The following is a 17,008-nucleotide window of genomic DNA, read 5'->3' as shown; positions in this document are numbered from 1 at the left end:
CCTTTGTACACATTTCTTTCTGCAATCTCATAGGACTTTTCAGGGGCAACAAAGATTGGGCCTCAGGTATCAGAAAAAATGTATAGGGGTATACTTACTGTGTTGACAAGGTCAACACTATAACCACCTGGGGAATTTGTGTGGATAAACATGTGTCTGAAATACCTACAGTAGGATAGTAAGTGATCTGATGCGTAGTATTGGAGTTCCGACAACAGCAGCCCTAGTGCCAGTGCATATGATGCACCAGTCGCATGGCCGGCCTCACTTACAAATCTGCGGTAAGTATGCTGTGCCAGGAAGCTACTGCATCAGCTGTTTTCTTGCTGACTGAAGGGGATAAGATAACATTGTTTAGCCAGGATGATGTCCCCCAATTCCCTCATTCCTAGCTGTGCCTGAGCACATGCTCCGGTTGCTCCACCCTATGGCTGTGTCCCTGCACCCAACTTACCACAACTTCTGAATGGCTAATCTACCTGGATGTGAAATGGTACATCCCAGCAACAGGTTTCATTGCCTATCTAGTTAGATTTACCCAGGGAAAAGTTTGGGAAAGCTACAGAAGATGTAACATCACCCAAAACAGTCGTCACCCAGCTTTCAAGAAATCAGATATATTTTAAGGAACTGTAGATAAGAACAGTCATCAGGTTGGGAGAAGTCAATGGATTCTGTCAGTTGGGGGATTAGTAAGGATACTGCTTAGGACTCACAGGAAGGACAGGCTTAGTCCAGACTTCAATCTTTTCTGGGGATTTTAAGGTTTTCAGGAAGGCGTTACTGATAATATCGACGAGCACAGGAAGTCCGTTCTGCGCTTGGGGACTTCCAATAATTCTGAAGCTGTAACCCTGGAAGAGAGGAACATAACTTTAAGGCGCGCCCCCTGCTGTTAACACTATGAACAACTTATTGGGTCGTCCAGTTTTATGTATGTATGTATGTATGTATGTATGTATGTATGTATGTATGTATGTATGTATGTATATATATATATATATATATATATATATATATATATATAAACTTATTTTTAGACACGTTTTATTGAAGAATGGCTGCATCCAGTTTCATCTTCAATAAAACCCTACAAAAAAGAGAATAGTGTTGTCATGGTTACATAGAATGTCACAGAAATTACAGCGTGCGTACAGTGCAATATCTTCCATAAAACTGTACTGCAAAAATGATTTTCAACCAAAAATGCACACATTTAAGTAAAAAAAGAAGCTGTCCGTAGCAATCCACCGCTCCTCACATTAGATTCATCCTCCTTCTCAGAGCCTCTCTTGGCCATTGCTAGCAATATGTGTGACTGGCGCCGTGTAGGAAGAGTGGGGAGGCGAGTGGCTCATACTATCTAAAGATTGAGTTGGCTTCTCCTGCCCTCTATACCAGGCATATCTTCTTTACGCTGTATCTCGCAGTGTCTTCTAGGTACAGGGACAGAGCATCACTGTCAGAGCAGTTGATACGGCAGTTGCCTGGCCGGACACACTTACAAATTGGCCATAATTATGGGGGGCCAGGAAGGGGAGTAATTTCTTACCGAAAATTCCTTTTTCCCGAGTCATCCTGACGGCAGACATGGAGGTTGCACCTTGACCTTGTAGGGACAGGAAGCAAGAGACTTCAAAAGGCTCCTCCTGCCTCCCATTCACCAGTGTCTTCTAAATTACTTACATGGACATGCCGTGGTTAACCAAGGAAGATTTTTATTGCTCCGAAACAAAATTAACATGGTTAGTTCTATTTTGAACATAAACAATAAGAGGGTAGCTTACCCGGTTTAAACAAAGGAAATATGCACAAATTTTCCGCATAAACAAAGAAAAATGTCCAATATAGGAGCCCCTGGGCTACTGGCTCGCGCCCACACAGACATAGGTACCACCGTGTGAATTTTCGGGAGGGAAATACGTGCCGTCAGGATGACTCGGGAAAAAGGAATTTTCGGTAAGAAATTACTCCCCTTTCCCGGCGTCATCCTGACGGCAGACATGGAGTATACCAAATTAACTCTTAGGGAGGGACCACTGCTTGCAGGACCTTTCTCCCGAAAGAGAGATCGGAGGAGAGGTCCGTATTCAGCCTGTAGTGTTTTGTGAAGGTATGCAGGTTGGACCATGTGGCTGCCTTACAAATTTGATCCGGCGTCGCCATGGCCCTCTCTGCCCAGGAGCAGGATACTGCCCTGGTTGAATGGGCCTTGAGTCCTTCAGGAATAGCACTGTTGCCGGAAGAGTAGGCCTGCTGGATGGTGGATTTTATCCAGCGGCTAATGGATCTTCTAGAAGCCGCTCTTCCTCTGCCCGGCCTCTGGAATTGGACAAAAAGACAATCAGCCTTCCTGAAAGATGAGGTCTGCTCTAGGTAGCATAAAATGGCCCTCCTTACATCCAGGCTATGGTAGTCTCTTTCCCTATCATTCTGGGGATTTTGGCAGAAGGAGGGAAGAATAATTTCTTGCTGCCTATGGAATTTTGAGGCTACCTTGGGGAGAAAGAAGGGGTCTGTTTTTAATATGACCCTATCATCCTGGACTAGTAGGTAGGGTGTTTTGCAGGATAGGGCCTGGAGTTCACTTACGCGCCTCGCTGTAGTAATAGCTACCAGAAATACCGTTTTAAATGTGAGGAACCTAATTGGTACCTGATCAATAGGCTCAAAGGGGCTTTTGCACAGACTTTGGAGGACTAAGTTTAGGTCCCATGGGGGGACCGCACTACGGCTAATTGGTCTAATTCTTTCCGCCGCTTTTAAAAACCTGCGGATCAATCTATGTTCCGCCAGGGGTTCATCTAGAATGGCCGAGAACGCTGATACCTGTACCCTCAGGGTTCCCGGTCTCAGGTTTCTGTCTAGACCATCCTGGAGGAAATCCAAAATCTCCGCCACCGAAGTATCGAGATTGGAGACTTCCAGCCCTCTCCAGGAGGAGAATCTTTTCCAGATCTTATTATAGATCGCTGAAGTCACGGGCTTTCGGGACTGGCGTAATGTCGCGATGACTCTGGAGGATAAACCTTGCCTTATTAGCGTCTGTTCCTCAATATCCAGACCGCTAGGTTCAGCCTTTCTGAGTTGGGGCACGAAACTGGGCCCTGCACTAGAAGGTCCTTCCTGGATGGCAGGCGGATTGGCTCCGTGATGGCGAGCTTTAGAAGTACCGGAAACCATGCCCTTTTTTCCCAGTGTGGGGCGATCAGGATCAGCGTAATGTTGCTCTGCTGAACCTTCCGAAGAACTCTCGGGATCAGGGGTATGGGTGGGAAGGCATAAGCCAGACTGAAGTCCCACCTCTGGGAGAAGGCGTCTAACCCCTCGGCCCTGGCCCTTGGATCTAGGGAAAAGTAGGCTGGGCATTTTGAGTTCTTGCTGGTCGCGAACAAGTCCACCTGTGGACTGCCCCAGGTTTCCGTAATATGATGAAACTCCTCCTGGTTCAGGGACCATTCCCCGGGGTCCAGGCGTCTTCGACTTAGGAAGTCGGCTGTCTGGTTCTGGGACCCTTTGAGATGGACCGCTGTTAGGGATTGTACTGTGGTCTCGGCCCATCGGAAGATCCGCGCTGTTAGTCTCAGCAGGTGAAGGTTTCTGGTGCCTCCCTGGTGGCGAATAAGTGAAACTGCAGTCATATTATCACAGAAGATTTTTACATGTTTCTTCTTTAAGATGTCTTGGGTTCTGTGAAGTGCTTCCCAGATGGCCCTAAGTTCTCTGAAGTTCGATGACTGGGCACGCAACGTCGGCCCCCATTCGCCCTGGAGTAGGCACTGCCCTACTTGCGCTCCCCAGCCAGACTGGCTTGCATCTGTTACTACGGGGATGAAGGGTTCTGCCACCCATGGGGACTCTGCTTCAAGGATGTCAGATGACCGCCACCAGCGGAGGGACCTTAAGACAGCTGGAGACATGGGCATTCTCCTGTCCAGAGAGGTGGATGCCCCATCCCAGTTACCCAGGATGGATCTCTGTAGTGTCCTAGAGTGCGCCTGGGCCCAAGGGATAATGCCGATACAGGAGGTCATGAGGCCCAGGAGCCTCATTGCATCCCTAATTACGATTTGCCTTCTCTGGCCGCCCTCCTGCGCTGCCAGTCTAAGACTCTCCTGTCTGGGTGGGGGTAAAGACAAAGTCTGTGACACTGAGTCTATCTGTACCCCCAGGAAGGTCTTCCGCGTCTCGGGGAGAAGGCTAGATTTGGGGAAGTTGACTATCCACCCCAAACTCTGGAAAAGGGAGATGACTCTGCTAGTATCGTCCCTGAGGACCCTGGGTGAGGAAGCAACCACTAGGAAGTCGTCCAGGTACGGGATGATATTTATACCCGCCAGATGGAGATGAGCCACCATCTCTGCCACTATTTTAGAAAATATTCTGGGAGCCGTGGAAATGCCAAAGGGTAGACACCGGAACTGAAAGTGACGCACCCTGTTCCCTATCTTGATGGCGAACCTTAAATATTGGTGATGCTCCGGCAGGACTGGGACGTGATAGTACGCGTCCTTCAGGTCGACGGTACTCATGAAATCCCCCCTTTCGATCAGCGTTACCGCTGACCTGACGGTCTCCATTTTAAATCTTTTGTAGGCAATAAATTTATTCAGGCCCTTCAGGTTAAGAATCATCCTGAAATTACCATTTGGCTTTCTGATCAGGAAGAGAGGCGAGTAGAATCCCTGGCGCTGCTCTACTGTGGGGACCCGGACTATCGCCCCCATTTGCAGCAGCTTCGAGATTTCGTCTTTAAAAATATCCTGCAGGGTTGGGGATTGTGTGGGGGTGATTCTGAAGACATTGGGGGGTTGGGTGAAGAACTCTATTCTGTACCCCTGAGCTATGAGTTGCAAGACCCACGGGTTGTCTGTAACCCCCTGCCATTCTCGGGAAAATTTCAGTAGTCTACCCCCCACCTGGCACTCTTCTATGGGGGTAGGGGTTGTTTTAGTCTTACCCCTGCCGCCTTTGGGGTAGGACCAACGTCCCGTCTTCCCTTTGCCCCGATATGGCCTGAAGGATGGCTGGCGCTTGTGAGAGAACCCAGTCCTCGCTTGGTCCGGAAAGCTGTGGGTTTTATCCGTAGCTCTTTTAAGGATCTCCTCCAGGTCTGCGCCAAAGATGTACCGGCCATGGAAGGGAATATTACATAGCCTCCCTTTAGATGCCGTGTCTGCCTTCCACGTCTTTAGCCAGACTGCCCGTCTGGCCATATTAGATAATGCGGCACTCCTAGCCGCCAGTCTCATGGATTCGGCAGATGCGTCTGCCAGGAAGCCCGTCGCCGATTTCAATAGAGGCATGCATTCCAGTAATGCGTCTCTAGGGGCCTTCTGTTTTATCTGGTCATCGAGTTCCCCTAACCAGAGGAACATTGACCTGGCCACGGACGTTGCTGCAATGTTGGACTCCAGCGTATAGGCCGTTGTCTGCCAGGCCCGTTTCATCAGGGCATCTACCCTGTTGTCCATTGGATCTTTAAGGTGGGAGGAATCCTCAAACGGTAGGGCTGTCTTTTTAGCCATTCTGGCCACTTGCGCGTCCACCTTGGGGACATCCTCGTAGATGTTCACATCCTCTTCCGCAAACCGGAGTCTTTCTTTGTACTCACGGGATAGATAGAGGTGTCTATCTGCTGAGGCCCATTCATCCGTGATCACTTTTTTTAAGGTATCGTTTACGGGAAACATGATGCGGTTTCTCGGTCTGAGCCCACCGAACATGTCGTCCTGTACGGACCTAGGCTCAATCACATCCTCCAGCTTCATAGTGTCCCTGACCGCTTTGATCAGGTCGTCCAGCTCTGCTGATGAGAAATAGTATTTCCTATTCTCATCTCTGGAGTCCGGGGGACGGTCAAAGAGTTCGCCGTCTGACAGGTCGCCCAGGGATTGCTCAGACTCTGAGCTCGTCAGCGGCATGCTCGCCCTCTTAGTGGCTCTTTTTTCCCGCTGTGCTGGGGGGAGACTAGAGATTGATGCCCGGACCTCTTCACGGACCAGGGATCTAATATCCTCCCTGAAGGCGGCCTGTTCATCCGTCAGGATTTTTGCGGTACAATCGGGACATAGCGGCTTTTTACATGTCTCGTCAAGTTTTTTGAGACACAGGGCGCATTTCCTGCATCTTTTTTTAAGGTCTTGTTTAGACCGGGTAGATTCCCTGTCCTGCAAAAATACATGCATGCACATAAGGGAAATAAACCGCCATCCAATGCTAAATCCCCAGCATATCACCCCTGCAATTTGTCACACTTACGGTTTGCAGGGCTTCCATCTCTGGTTCCTTAGTAGTCATCATGCTAGGTAGCGATAGACAGGACCAGCCAGACAGATAAATCCTTCACTGAAGGTGTGCTGTCAGTGGAAGCTTGCCGGGGGGTTTCCATTTTTAAATCTCCCGCCATTTCCGGGTTCTCCGACGGCGTCTGACGTCACCGCGTCACGCTGCGTCTTTTGGCTCCGCCCCCTGACGGCGCGTCATTGGCTCCGCCCCCTGCCGCCGCGCGGGGACGCGCCGGCATGCCTGGGGGAGAGAGGCATCTGAGCCTATGGCCCGCCGCTCTCCCCTGCCGAGAAAACGCTGCACGGAGCCGAAAGGAGGAAGGAGGGGACTCAGGGACCTGTGGTCCGCCGCTCCGACCGTTGCGGTGGTGATCCCCGGGCGGTCAGACCTGTGACCCGCCGTGCTCCCGGACCGCGCTGACCCTCCGGAGGGGAGGTAAACGGGGAAGCAGCCCTGTGGACCGTCAGCCCCGCTTGTCAGCCAGATTCCGTTGGAAAGGTGAGGGGAAGCGGCCCTGTGGACCGTCAATCCCGGTGTTATCCTGTAGCTCCCTGGAGGGAGCACCTCTTGCATGTCACTGTAGGGACAGGAAGCACTGGTGAATGGGAGGCAGGAGGAGCCTTTTGAAGTCTCTTGCTTCCTGTCCCTACAAGGTCAAGGTGCAACCTCCATGTCTGCCGTCAGGATGACGCCGGGAAAACTAATGCTTCATCCACTTTGTTACTGACTAACCTAACTAAAACAACTTTGTTTGACCCCCACTCTTCTCAGTCCTGGCTGTGTTCCCCACCAGCTATACCCCTACACCCAACAGTCAGGATTGGAGGTAACTCTTAACCTATCAGTTTAACCATTTAGATGCCACAGTCCGTGCTGACTACTGCATTTAAATGGCTTGACGAGGGAATGGGCTCCCCCTTTCTCCAGTTGACACATGCCATTTAGCTGCCATAGCAGTCCGGTCTTAAATGTTCAATATATTACAATACTTACGTATTGCAGTATATTTTTCAAGCCATCATACAATTGCAAGTTCAAGTCCATTATGGGGACTAAAAAAAAAAAAAAATCTAACAATAAGAACAACAACATTTTTCGACTTAATAGTACCCCCCTCCCCCAAAATAGAAATGAAAAAAGCCTTCTCCCATTTTCATGAAAAAAAACAAAAAAACACATAATTGTACAGCCACATCTGTAACAGTCTGATCTACAGAAATATATTACTACATCATTTATCCCACACAGAACGCCATCTTCTGTGTTGGTAATGAAATCTTCTTTCCTCTCTGGGTAAGGGATGCCCTCTTGCTGCCATCGTAGTCCTGGGTATAAACAGATGATGGGAGAGATCTCTGTACTGTCCTCTGATTTATACATAGTTAGTAGGTCGCCCCTTAGTTATCTTTTTTTTCCCAATTTTGGTCCCCTTTCTGGGTATTGTGGTCCGCCCATTCCATTTATTACTTTAGTTGCCCACCTTTATACCCGCTCATGCTCGGATATAGTAACCTAGTATGCTAGGCCGAATGAAGACAACATCCATCTAGTTCAGCCTGTTTCGACTTCCCCCCTTCCTTCCTGGTTGGTCCAGAGGAACGCAAAAAAAACCCACAACGAGCCAATTTAGTTCACTTGGAGGAAAAAAAAATATTCCTGACTCCGCAATGGCAGCCAGAGTAATCCCTGGATCAACATTTGAGATCAACAACCCCGCTGGTCACCTAATGTCTATATCCTGTAATATCGTAGCGCTCGAGGAAGGCATCTAGTTCCTCTTAAGCTCCTCTATGGATTTTGCCATCACCACGTCCTCAGACAGAGTTCCACAGTCTCACTGCTCTTACAGTAAAGAACCCTCTTCTGTGTCGGTGATGAAACCTGCTTTCTTCTAGAACAATGTTCTCGTCATGTACCTCTCGGACTCTTTTGTTACACCCCATGATCCTATTTGCCTTGGCAGCAGCTGCCTGACACTGGTTGCTCCAGTGTACAGTTTAATGGGGTATTTTGGTGATTCAAAGTGAAAGTTATATGCTTTGTAAGGCAATAATATGTAATTTTACAATATAATGTTATAACTTGTTTTACAAGGCTGCAGAGATATTCCTTTTCCTGTGGTCTGCCCCCTGCTTAGTTCTCCACTGGTATACACAACGGTTATGACCGTTAGGCTCCGCTGTTTTACTGGTCAGGCATGCTCAGTTACTTCCAATTCCGTAATGACGACACAATTTCTACAGTCACAAATGAATCCGGGTGGCTCAGTGGTTAGCACTACTGCCTTACAGCACTGGGGTCCTGGGTTCCAATCCCACCAAGACCAACAGCAATTTTTTTTTAACTTCGTTTATTGACAGATTTGTAAAACAATTATTACATTTATTTCTGTATACAATTTCCATTTGTTCTGCATCTTATATCACTTTATGGTTACAAAACATTTTCCATGTTAACTTTTAACATTTGAGAGAATAAAATAAAACGGTTAGTGCGTTTGGTTCGTTGTGTGTGAATTTCTTCCTCTTTTTCAACTAGATATCTAACCTGTACCTGCTTGACTTATAATGTGTTGTGCGAGTCTAGCCACCCACCCCACACTTTTTCAAATTTGTCTGGACATCCTCTGTGTTTGTAAACCACCTTTTCATAGGCTATTATAGTGTCAGCTAACTTTTTCCATTGTGAAATGGAGGGCGGTCTCGTTGTGAAATGGAGGGCGGTCTCGTTGCCATCCATCTCATGGCTACGGTTTTTTTGGCTATAAATAACATTTCTCTGATGAATATTTTATTGTAGTGTGTCCACTCTTCTTCGTCTATCAGTCCAAATATTGCTATTTTGGGGTCCATGACTAGTGGGGCCGGCAGAAGCGAAAACAGGATATTAAATATCTCTTCCCAGAAATTCTTTACATGATGACATTCCCATAGTAGGTGCCAAAAGTCGGCATTCGGTTGGTGACATCTGTGGCATGTCGTTGTGTCTATTCTGCCCATTTTATTCAACTGGACTGGTGTAAGATATGCCTGGTGTATCACGTATAGTTGTATCATTTTATTATTAACTGCCGGTGACACTAATAGATGCGATTCCATTGCTTCCTGCCAGTCCTCTGTTGTTAGAGTAGGAATATTAATTTTCCATTTGTCATAGACTAATAATGGTTCATGATCCATTTTCGCAGATAGTAAGTGCGTGTAAAGCATTGATATCAGTCCCTTGGGTCCCTGTGTCCTGAGGACGCCTACTATTGGGTACTTAGAGATTCTAACTGTTTCTGGTGGGAATTGGGCATTTAGGGCGTGTCTCAATTGGAAGTATCTAAATAGTTGTAATTTCGGCATTTGCAGTTTTTCCCGTAATGGTGTGTAGGATAACATTATGTTGTCTTCATATATGTCTCCCAGCACCTGTATTCCCAGAGAAGTCCCATATCTAGTATCTTGTAGTGATTGTAGTGATGGCAAAGTGGGGTTTTCCCACAGAGGGGTGTCTGTCATTATGTCAGTGAATTGTTGGATCTCCTTGGCCACACGCCACACCGATTGGGCTAGTCGATGTATGGGTAGTAATTTAGATGGTTTTGTGTATTCTGGGTGTTCCAGGAATCCAATTAAGTTTTGTCCCGCTACCTCGCTGGCTAAATATTAGTCCGTCAGTGGCAACTCCCCCCTGGTAAACCAGGAACGGAGGTTTCGTAGTTGGCTCGATAAGTAGTATAATTTGAAATTAGGTAATGCCATTCCCGCCTGTTTCTTAGATCTTTGCAGTTTAGCAAGTCCCAATTTAGATCTGGACTGGCCCCAGATAAAGCAAATAATCAGGGAGTTTAATGTTTGAAAGAATTTTTCTGGTACTTTAACCGGTATATGTTGTAGGGAATACAGGCACTTGGGCTGAATCACCATTTTTATCAAATTTACTCGCCAAGCCAACGAGAGAGGAAGTCTGGATCAAACCTTTACTTTAGTGCTTATTGAGTCATATAGCGGATCTATAGTTTCACTTAGGGTGTTTTCATGATCCTGTACTATATTGACTACTAGGTATTTAAATTTTGTTACTTCCAGTAATCCACTGGAGAGTACACACGGGATTGTGACGGGATCTTTGGCTGCATGCATTATTGCTGACTTGGTCCAGTTTATGTGTAATCCGGAGTATTTGGAGAAACCGTTTATTATTTCTAGGGCTTGTGGGAATGAGTGTTCAGGATTGCAGAGATATAAGATCATATCGTCTGCATATAGTCCACTTTTACTTTCTCTGCCCTCCCATTGCACTCCTGTTACAGTAGGGGTGTTACGTAGACGGATGGCTAGTGCTTCTATTGCTATCGCAAATAGAGCTGGGGATAGTGGACATCCCTGGCGTGTTCCCCATGATAGCGGGAATTTCATTGATGGTATACCGTTAACTATTACGTTTGCCATGGGTGACTTATATAGTAGCTTGATCCATCTTAGAAATTGCGGCCCAAAGCCAAAACAGGTCAGGCAAGCTTCTAGAAAATTCCATTCCAGTGAATCGAATGCCTTCTTAGTGTCTAAAGACGCTATTGACCAGGGTTTATTATATTTTCTACCTAATTGTACTATTGTTTATGTCCTACGTATGTTGATCGTGGTCGATTTCCCGGGCATGAACCCCGTTTGATCCTCATGGATTATGGATAATATTACTCTATTTAGTCTAGTAGCTAATATTTTGGTCAGGATTTTATAATCCACGTTGAGCAATGATATAGGTCTATATGAATCGCATTCAGTTGGATCTTTGCCCGGTTTTATCAGTACTATTTTTGATGCCTCATAAAATGAGGGCGGAAGAGAATTTTCATTATATCCCCACTGCAGAACATCGTGTAGAATTGGTGTTAATTGGCCTGCATATTTCCGGTACGCTTCTAAAGGGATGCCATCCGGTCCAGGGGATTTGTTTAACGACATTTCTTCTACAGCTTGTTGAACTTCCTCTATGTCAATTGGGGCCTCTAGTAGCTCCACCTGTTCTGTCGTAAGGGTTGGGAAGGTTATATTTTCCAGATATTCTAAATTATCAGTTACTGACTTGCTATTTGAGGAGGTATACAGATTAGTGTAGTATTCTTTGAATCTTGTTACAATGGATTGGGCCTCTGTCAGCAGCTGGCCATCTGTCGTTTTAATTTTAAGTACTGATTGTCCATTTTGTTTGACTAGATTAGCCAATAAATGGCTGGACTGATTGCCCATTTCAAAGAAATATTGTTTAGTAAAGAAAAGTTTCCTTTTAGTTTTTACATGTAGCTGGTGTTTGTACTGCCGAAACAGTCCTAACCATTGCGTTTTGTTGGTGTCTGTGGGGTTTGTAGTATATTGCTTTTCAGCGTCAGCTAATTGCTGTTCTATTAGAAGGTCTGCCTGTGAAGTCGTTCTCTTAATGTATGATATTGCTGATCTAAAGCAGCCTCTAAGATATGCTTTCATAGTATCCCACTTTAGTGTTTCTCGCGTTTCTTCTTCATGTATTTGACGAAATATATTTATTTGGTCTGGGATTCTGTCCTGAACAGCAATTTTTATGTGGACAAAACCCATAACATCAAATGATGTAAAGTGCAGGGTAATATGTATGCGCTATATAAAAGTGATTATTATCCCTGACAATGTGTTTTCAGGGGGAGGAGTACAATTCACTTCCAAATTCTGGAAAAGATTTTGCTCTGCTCTTGGGATAGGAATAACTCTATCATCTACCTTTCATTCTCAATTACATTGGCAAACTGAAAGCACTAATTAGACTCTTGAAGAGAACTTTCGGTGCTTCATAAGTTGAGTTTGCATACAACTCCAAGCATAGTTCCACTTCACAAAGTCCTTTCTATGCTATTATTCAGTCTTCAATCCTGACAAAATTATAAATGCATTAGGAAAAGATTGTTGAGACTTTGCAATACATTTCATGTTTGGTACAGGGTGTGGCTTACATTAAAAAAAAAATTGTAGGCCCATAGGCATCTAGGTGCTGAGCCCGGGCGATCAAATAACTATGTATAAATACATGAGGGGGACAATACAACAATCTCTCCCATGATTGGTTTATACCCAGGACTGCGACAGTAACAAGAGGGCATCCGCTATGTCTAGAAGAAAGCAGGTTTCATCACCAACACAGAAGGGGGTTCTTTACTGTAAGAGCGGTGAGACTGTGGAACTATCTGACTTAGGACGTGGTGATGGCAGAATCCATAGAGGAGTTTAAGAGGGGACTAGATGTCTTTCTAGAGCGCTATGATATTATAGGATATAGACATTAGGTGACCAGTGGGTTGTTGATCCGGGTCTTACAGAAAGGTAGGGACTATCAGAGCTTGATCCAGGGATTATTCTGACTGCCATAATGGAGTCCGGAAGGAATTTTCCCCCCGAATGGGCTAATTGGCTTCCAACTCTTGGTTTTTTTTGACTTCATCTGGATCAACAAAGAAATTGAAACAGGCTGAACTAGATGGACATAGTATGTTAGGCTGAATGAAGACAATGTTACTATGTTAATGTACTGTGGCGACAGGCTGTAATGAGAGTTACTGTCTGGGGTAAACTGGTAAGGATGGGGTTAACTTATAGTTTGCAGAGATTTGCACCTTTAAAACTTCTGCAGCATCACTAGAGGAAGGCGTACTGGGGGAGCCTGAGATACTTAAGGAGGGTGCTGGGAATGGGGGCGTCCCTTTCCAGCAGTGAAAACTTTGGTAAGGTATAATTAAAACAAGGAGAGCGCTCTAAGGTCAAGATATGAATAAAATCAGAATTCTCCAAATTGGAGGGGATTCATCTGGTATGATCAGTCTACCCGTGAAAGACAGGCTGTCACACCTCAAGTCCAAGAATACTCCATACAATAAATCCACCACATGGACCCCTAGTCACTCAGGACATCCGATAACGGAGAGCGTCAACAGGGCATCCGAAAGAGAAACCACCCCATTCATAAACGTACCAAACCATAAAGAAAATAAATCCCAGCGCTCAAAGGAACAAACAACAGGATCAGATTAGAAGTTCGTAGTAAAAATTAGAAAGAACTTACTTCAAATGAGGGGCCTCCAAATGAGAAGATTCCCCCTAAATCCAGATATGTCAAACTATACTTTCAATGCTGTGTCTGGGCCAAGTTTCACCTCTAGTGGATTACTAAAGACTGGAAGAAGGTCTTATGACTGATGAAACAAAATTTGACATCATGCAGGGTTTTTGTATGCTGCTGAGTAATGAAAGGATGGTTCCCGAGTGTGTGACACCAACTGTCAAACATGGAGGAGGAAGCGTGACGGTCTGGGGCTCTTTTGCTGGATCCAGAGTTGGCAACTTACACAGGGTGATTGGCACACTGGACAAAAAGGACTACCACAGCATTTTGATACGCTATGCAATAGCCTCTGGTGAACGCCTAGTTGGTCAGGGATTCATATTACAGCAAGACAACTATCCAACACATACTTATAGGTTATGTCAGAACTACTTAGGAAGTACATTGAGCTTGTTTGGGATCAACTAGACAGAAAGGTGAAAGCAAAGCAACTTACAAGTGCAGCACATTTGTGGGAGCTTCTGCAACAATGCTGGGAAGAAATTTCTGAACAATATCTGAAAGCAATTGTAGAAAGAATGCCTCGATGGTATAAAGCGGTTAGATCAGCTAGAGGTTCCTACTTTGAAGAGTCAAAAATCTAGATTTAATTTGGTGAACAAAATAATCCATTCCTTTTATTTATCTAAACTTATTTGTTCTCTGCTTTCATTTCAAACTACATCTGAAACATTAAACTGTAAATATCAGTAAAAACTGGCAACATTGAGGTGTTCTAAAACGCTCGATTGGTAGTGTAGGTCGCAGGGTCCCTCATGATAGTTTCCCGATCCCACTATTGCAGATATCCAGTGTGGGGCTGTAAAATCTCCTATTGAGCCCCTATGGCCTTATCGAGTGTAACACTCCCTGCCTTCAGAGACATGCATTTCAGTAGTATAGCTTCTGTCAGTGGTTTTCGTTCTGGTTGCAATGGCATCTATGCATAGATTATCGGCAGGGGTACTGACAGCGAGCCCGGGAATTGACTGATTGGTGGGGATCATTAGCAGCAGACCTGCGGCGATCAACTATTCATGACCTATCCTGAGGACAAGTCATCAATAAAAAAAACCCTCAAAAGTCCTGGACAACAGAGGCTTGACGGACATATGTCTGAAATGATTTAGTGATCTTGCACTGAGCAGGGGGTTGGACCCGATGACCCTGGAGGTCCTTCCAACTCTACTATTCTATGTTTCTAACCCCTTTATAAACAGGATCCTTGACGTAGCCATTGTAACCAGAACAAAAACCTCCATTCTATGCACTGCAGGCTGCAGAAAATCGTAGAATGATGCACAACATTGACTAAACCGCTTTACAGTACCTATAAAAAGCTAAAACTCCATCATGTTCTGAACATTGTGCTCCACCTCACCTTGTTCTGAAGCGACAGCTCAATAGCTCCATTGTAGCCTATGGTTTCTCTGTCGAATGGACCATTGATAACTTCCACCAAAATGTCTTGCTCCTTTATGCCATTGACAAATTCTTCGATGGACCCATCTGTCAAAGATAATACAGTAGTTTACAGACCTGTTAGCAATACACAGGGGTCCTTCTACTTATACAGAGATATAGCTACTGCAGCTCTAGGACTGCCCAGAACTTTAAGATAGCTGCATGACAACCATAAACGATGGCTATATTGGTTGTCGCTTAGCTTAACTACACATACATACACACACTTTGATAGAATTTCTAAAGGGGAAATGAGTTTTTAATAGATTTTCTCTTACCATTTATTAAACAGTGGTTTCAGTGAGTGGGAGAACATCCAAGCGTCGCATGCATGATTAGTGAAAAGTTAGTAAAAAGTTCGGACGCTAACTCGCATCTCAAAGAACACGACGGCCACCAGTGCACAGATCTAGGGCACAGATCAGGGAAAAACTTCACTTTCCTACCTGTGTTGTTAATCAGCAAGAGACTGGTGTAATACTCATGTGCCCTGTGTCCTGGACCTCGGAAATAAAGGTCCGGAGTGAGTTTCCAGTCGTGAATAGTCTGCAGAGAGTCTAACAATATAGTTGCAGCAATCAGGGGTAAGAGGAACAGAATCAGAAGAAGCAATCTGAAAGACAAGAAACGGTTTATCGCTGGAAGCCGCTGTACGGCATCACTCTACAGTCCAAGTCATACGGTTTCAGGTTGAGAATTATTCAATTGGATCATTTATCAGTTATATCCCTTACGCGGAAAGCTGGGTGACGGTAAAGTCATTTCCACTTTAACAGCATTTCACAGATATGCTTCAAGCATGCATACACTCTCCCACACAAGTCTATGGGAAATTGCGCATGGCCATCTGAAAAGAGTCGGAATTCTATGGGTTGTGCAATCTTTGGCCAGTGACAGTGGTGCAACCAGGGAGCAGGGGAGTATAAAAAATATATCACCCGGCTCCCTGTCACTTACCATACCAGTTAGTTTATGGTGCTGTAGGTGACAAGAGCCTCATGTGGTGTAGAGTGTTAACCCCTTAGTGACCACCCTATAGTGTTTTTACATCCTGCAGCTGCAGGACGTGTATGGAGAGAGGTAGCGCCGCTATCTCCATCCATAGAGCGCGGGCGTCAGCTGTTTATTACAGCTGACACCCGCGGGCAATAGCCGCGCTCGGCCGTTCGCGGCTATTAACCCTTTAAATGCCGCTGTCAATTCTGACAGCGGCATTTAAATCCCCCGATCACTGTTTGGGGGTCTCGCACGGCCCCCCCGCGGTGAGATCGGGGGATCCGTGCAGGTGTCATGGCAGCCGGGGGCCTAATGAATGGCCCCAGGGCTCCCTTAGCAGACTGCCTATCAAGCCATCCACACAGGGTGGCTTGATAGACTGCCTGTAAAAAAGCAGTATGACGTAATGCTATAGCATTACGTCATACTGCAGGAGCGATCAAAGCATCGCATGTTAAAGTCCCCCAGAGGGACTTCAAAGTAAAGTAAGAAAAAAGATCAATCAAGTTTTTTAAATTGTAAAAAAAAAAAAAAAAAAAGTTATAAAAGTTTAAATCACCCCCCTTTTGCCATATCAATTACTAAAAAATCTAAATCCTAAAATAAAAATATGTATTTGGTATCGCCGTGTCCGTAAAAGTCCGATCTATCAAAGTAGTGCATTATTTTTCCTGCACGGTGAACGTCGTCCGAAAAAAAAAAAAAAAGGAATGCCAGAAATACACTTTAGTTACCCTGTCTTCCAGAAAAAAATGCAATAAAAAGCGATCAAAAAGTTGTATGTATTCCACATTGATACTATTGGAAACTTCAGCACATCCCGCAAAAAATGAGTCCTTGCACAACTACGTCGACAGAAAAATAAAAAAGTTATCGCGCACAAAATGATCGCAGAAAATAATTGAAATAAATTAAATATCTTTAAAAAAAAAATACAAGTACTACAGCAAAAACAATACTATATAAGTTTGGTATCGTAGCAATCGTACTGACCCATAGAATAAAAATATCAGGTTGCTTTTGTTGCAGTTTGTGCGCCGTAGAAACAGGACGCACCGAAAGATGGTGGAATGTCTTATTTTCCATTTCTCTCCGCTAAGAATTTTTAAAAAGTTTTCCAGTACATTATATGGTATAATAAATAGTG

The 17,008-nt window shown here is 45.1% G+C and overlaps 1 protein-coding gene across 2 annotated transcripts in view; it reads right to left on the bottom strand.

The window, feature by feature from the left end:
• The window catches only part of LOC136587770 (ABC-type organic anion transporter ABCA8-like), a 146,722-nt gene that overhangs the window by 58,555 nt on the left and 71,159 nt on the right, over positions 1-17,008 (bottom strand). For both annotated transcript variants that reach the window (XM_066586533.1, XM_066586532.1), the window contains exons 20-22: positions 15,312-15,478; positions 14,783-14,910; positions 717-854 (exon numbers count right to left, since the gene is read on the bottom strand). In XM_066586533.1, the coding sequence (XP_066442630.1) occupies positions 717-854; positions 14,783-14,910; positions 15,312-15,478 (433 nt within the window). The remainder of the gene's footprint in view (positions 1-716; positions 855-14,782; positions 14,911-15,311; positions 15,479-17,008) is intronic.

This window comes from Eleutherodactylus coqui, chromosome 13, assembly GCF_035609145.1.
Source record: "Eleutherodactylus coqui strain aEleCoq1 chromosome 13, aEleCoq1.hap1, whole genome shotgun sequence".
Lineage (NCBI taxonomy): Eukaryota > Metazoa > Chordata > Amphibia > Anura > Eleutherodactylidae > Eleutherodactylus > Eleutherodactylus coqui.
This window is presented reverse-complemented; position numbering and strand designations above follow the sequence as displayed.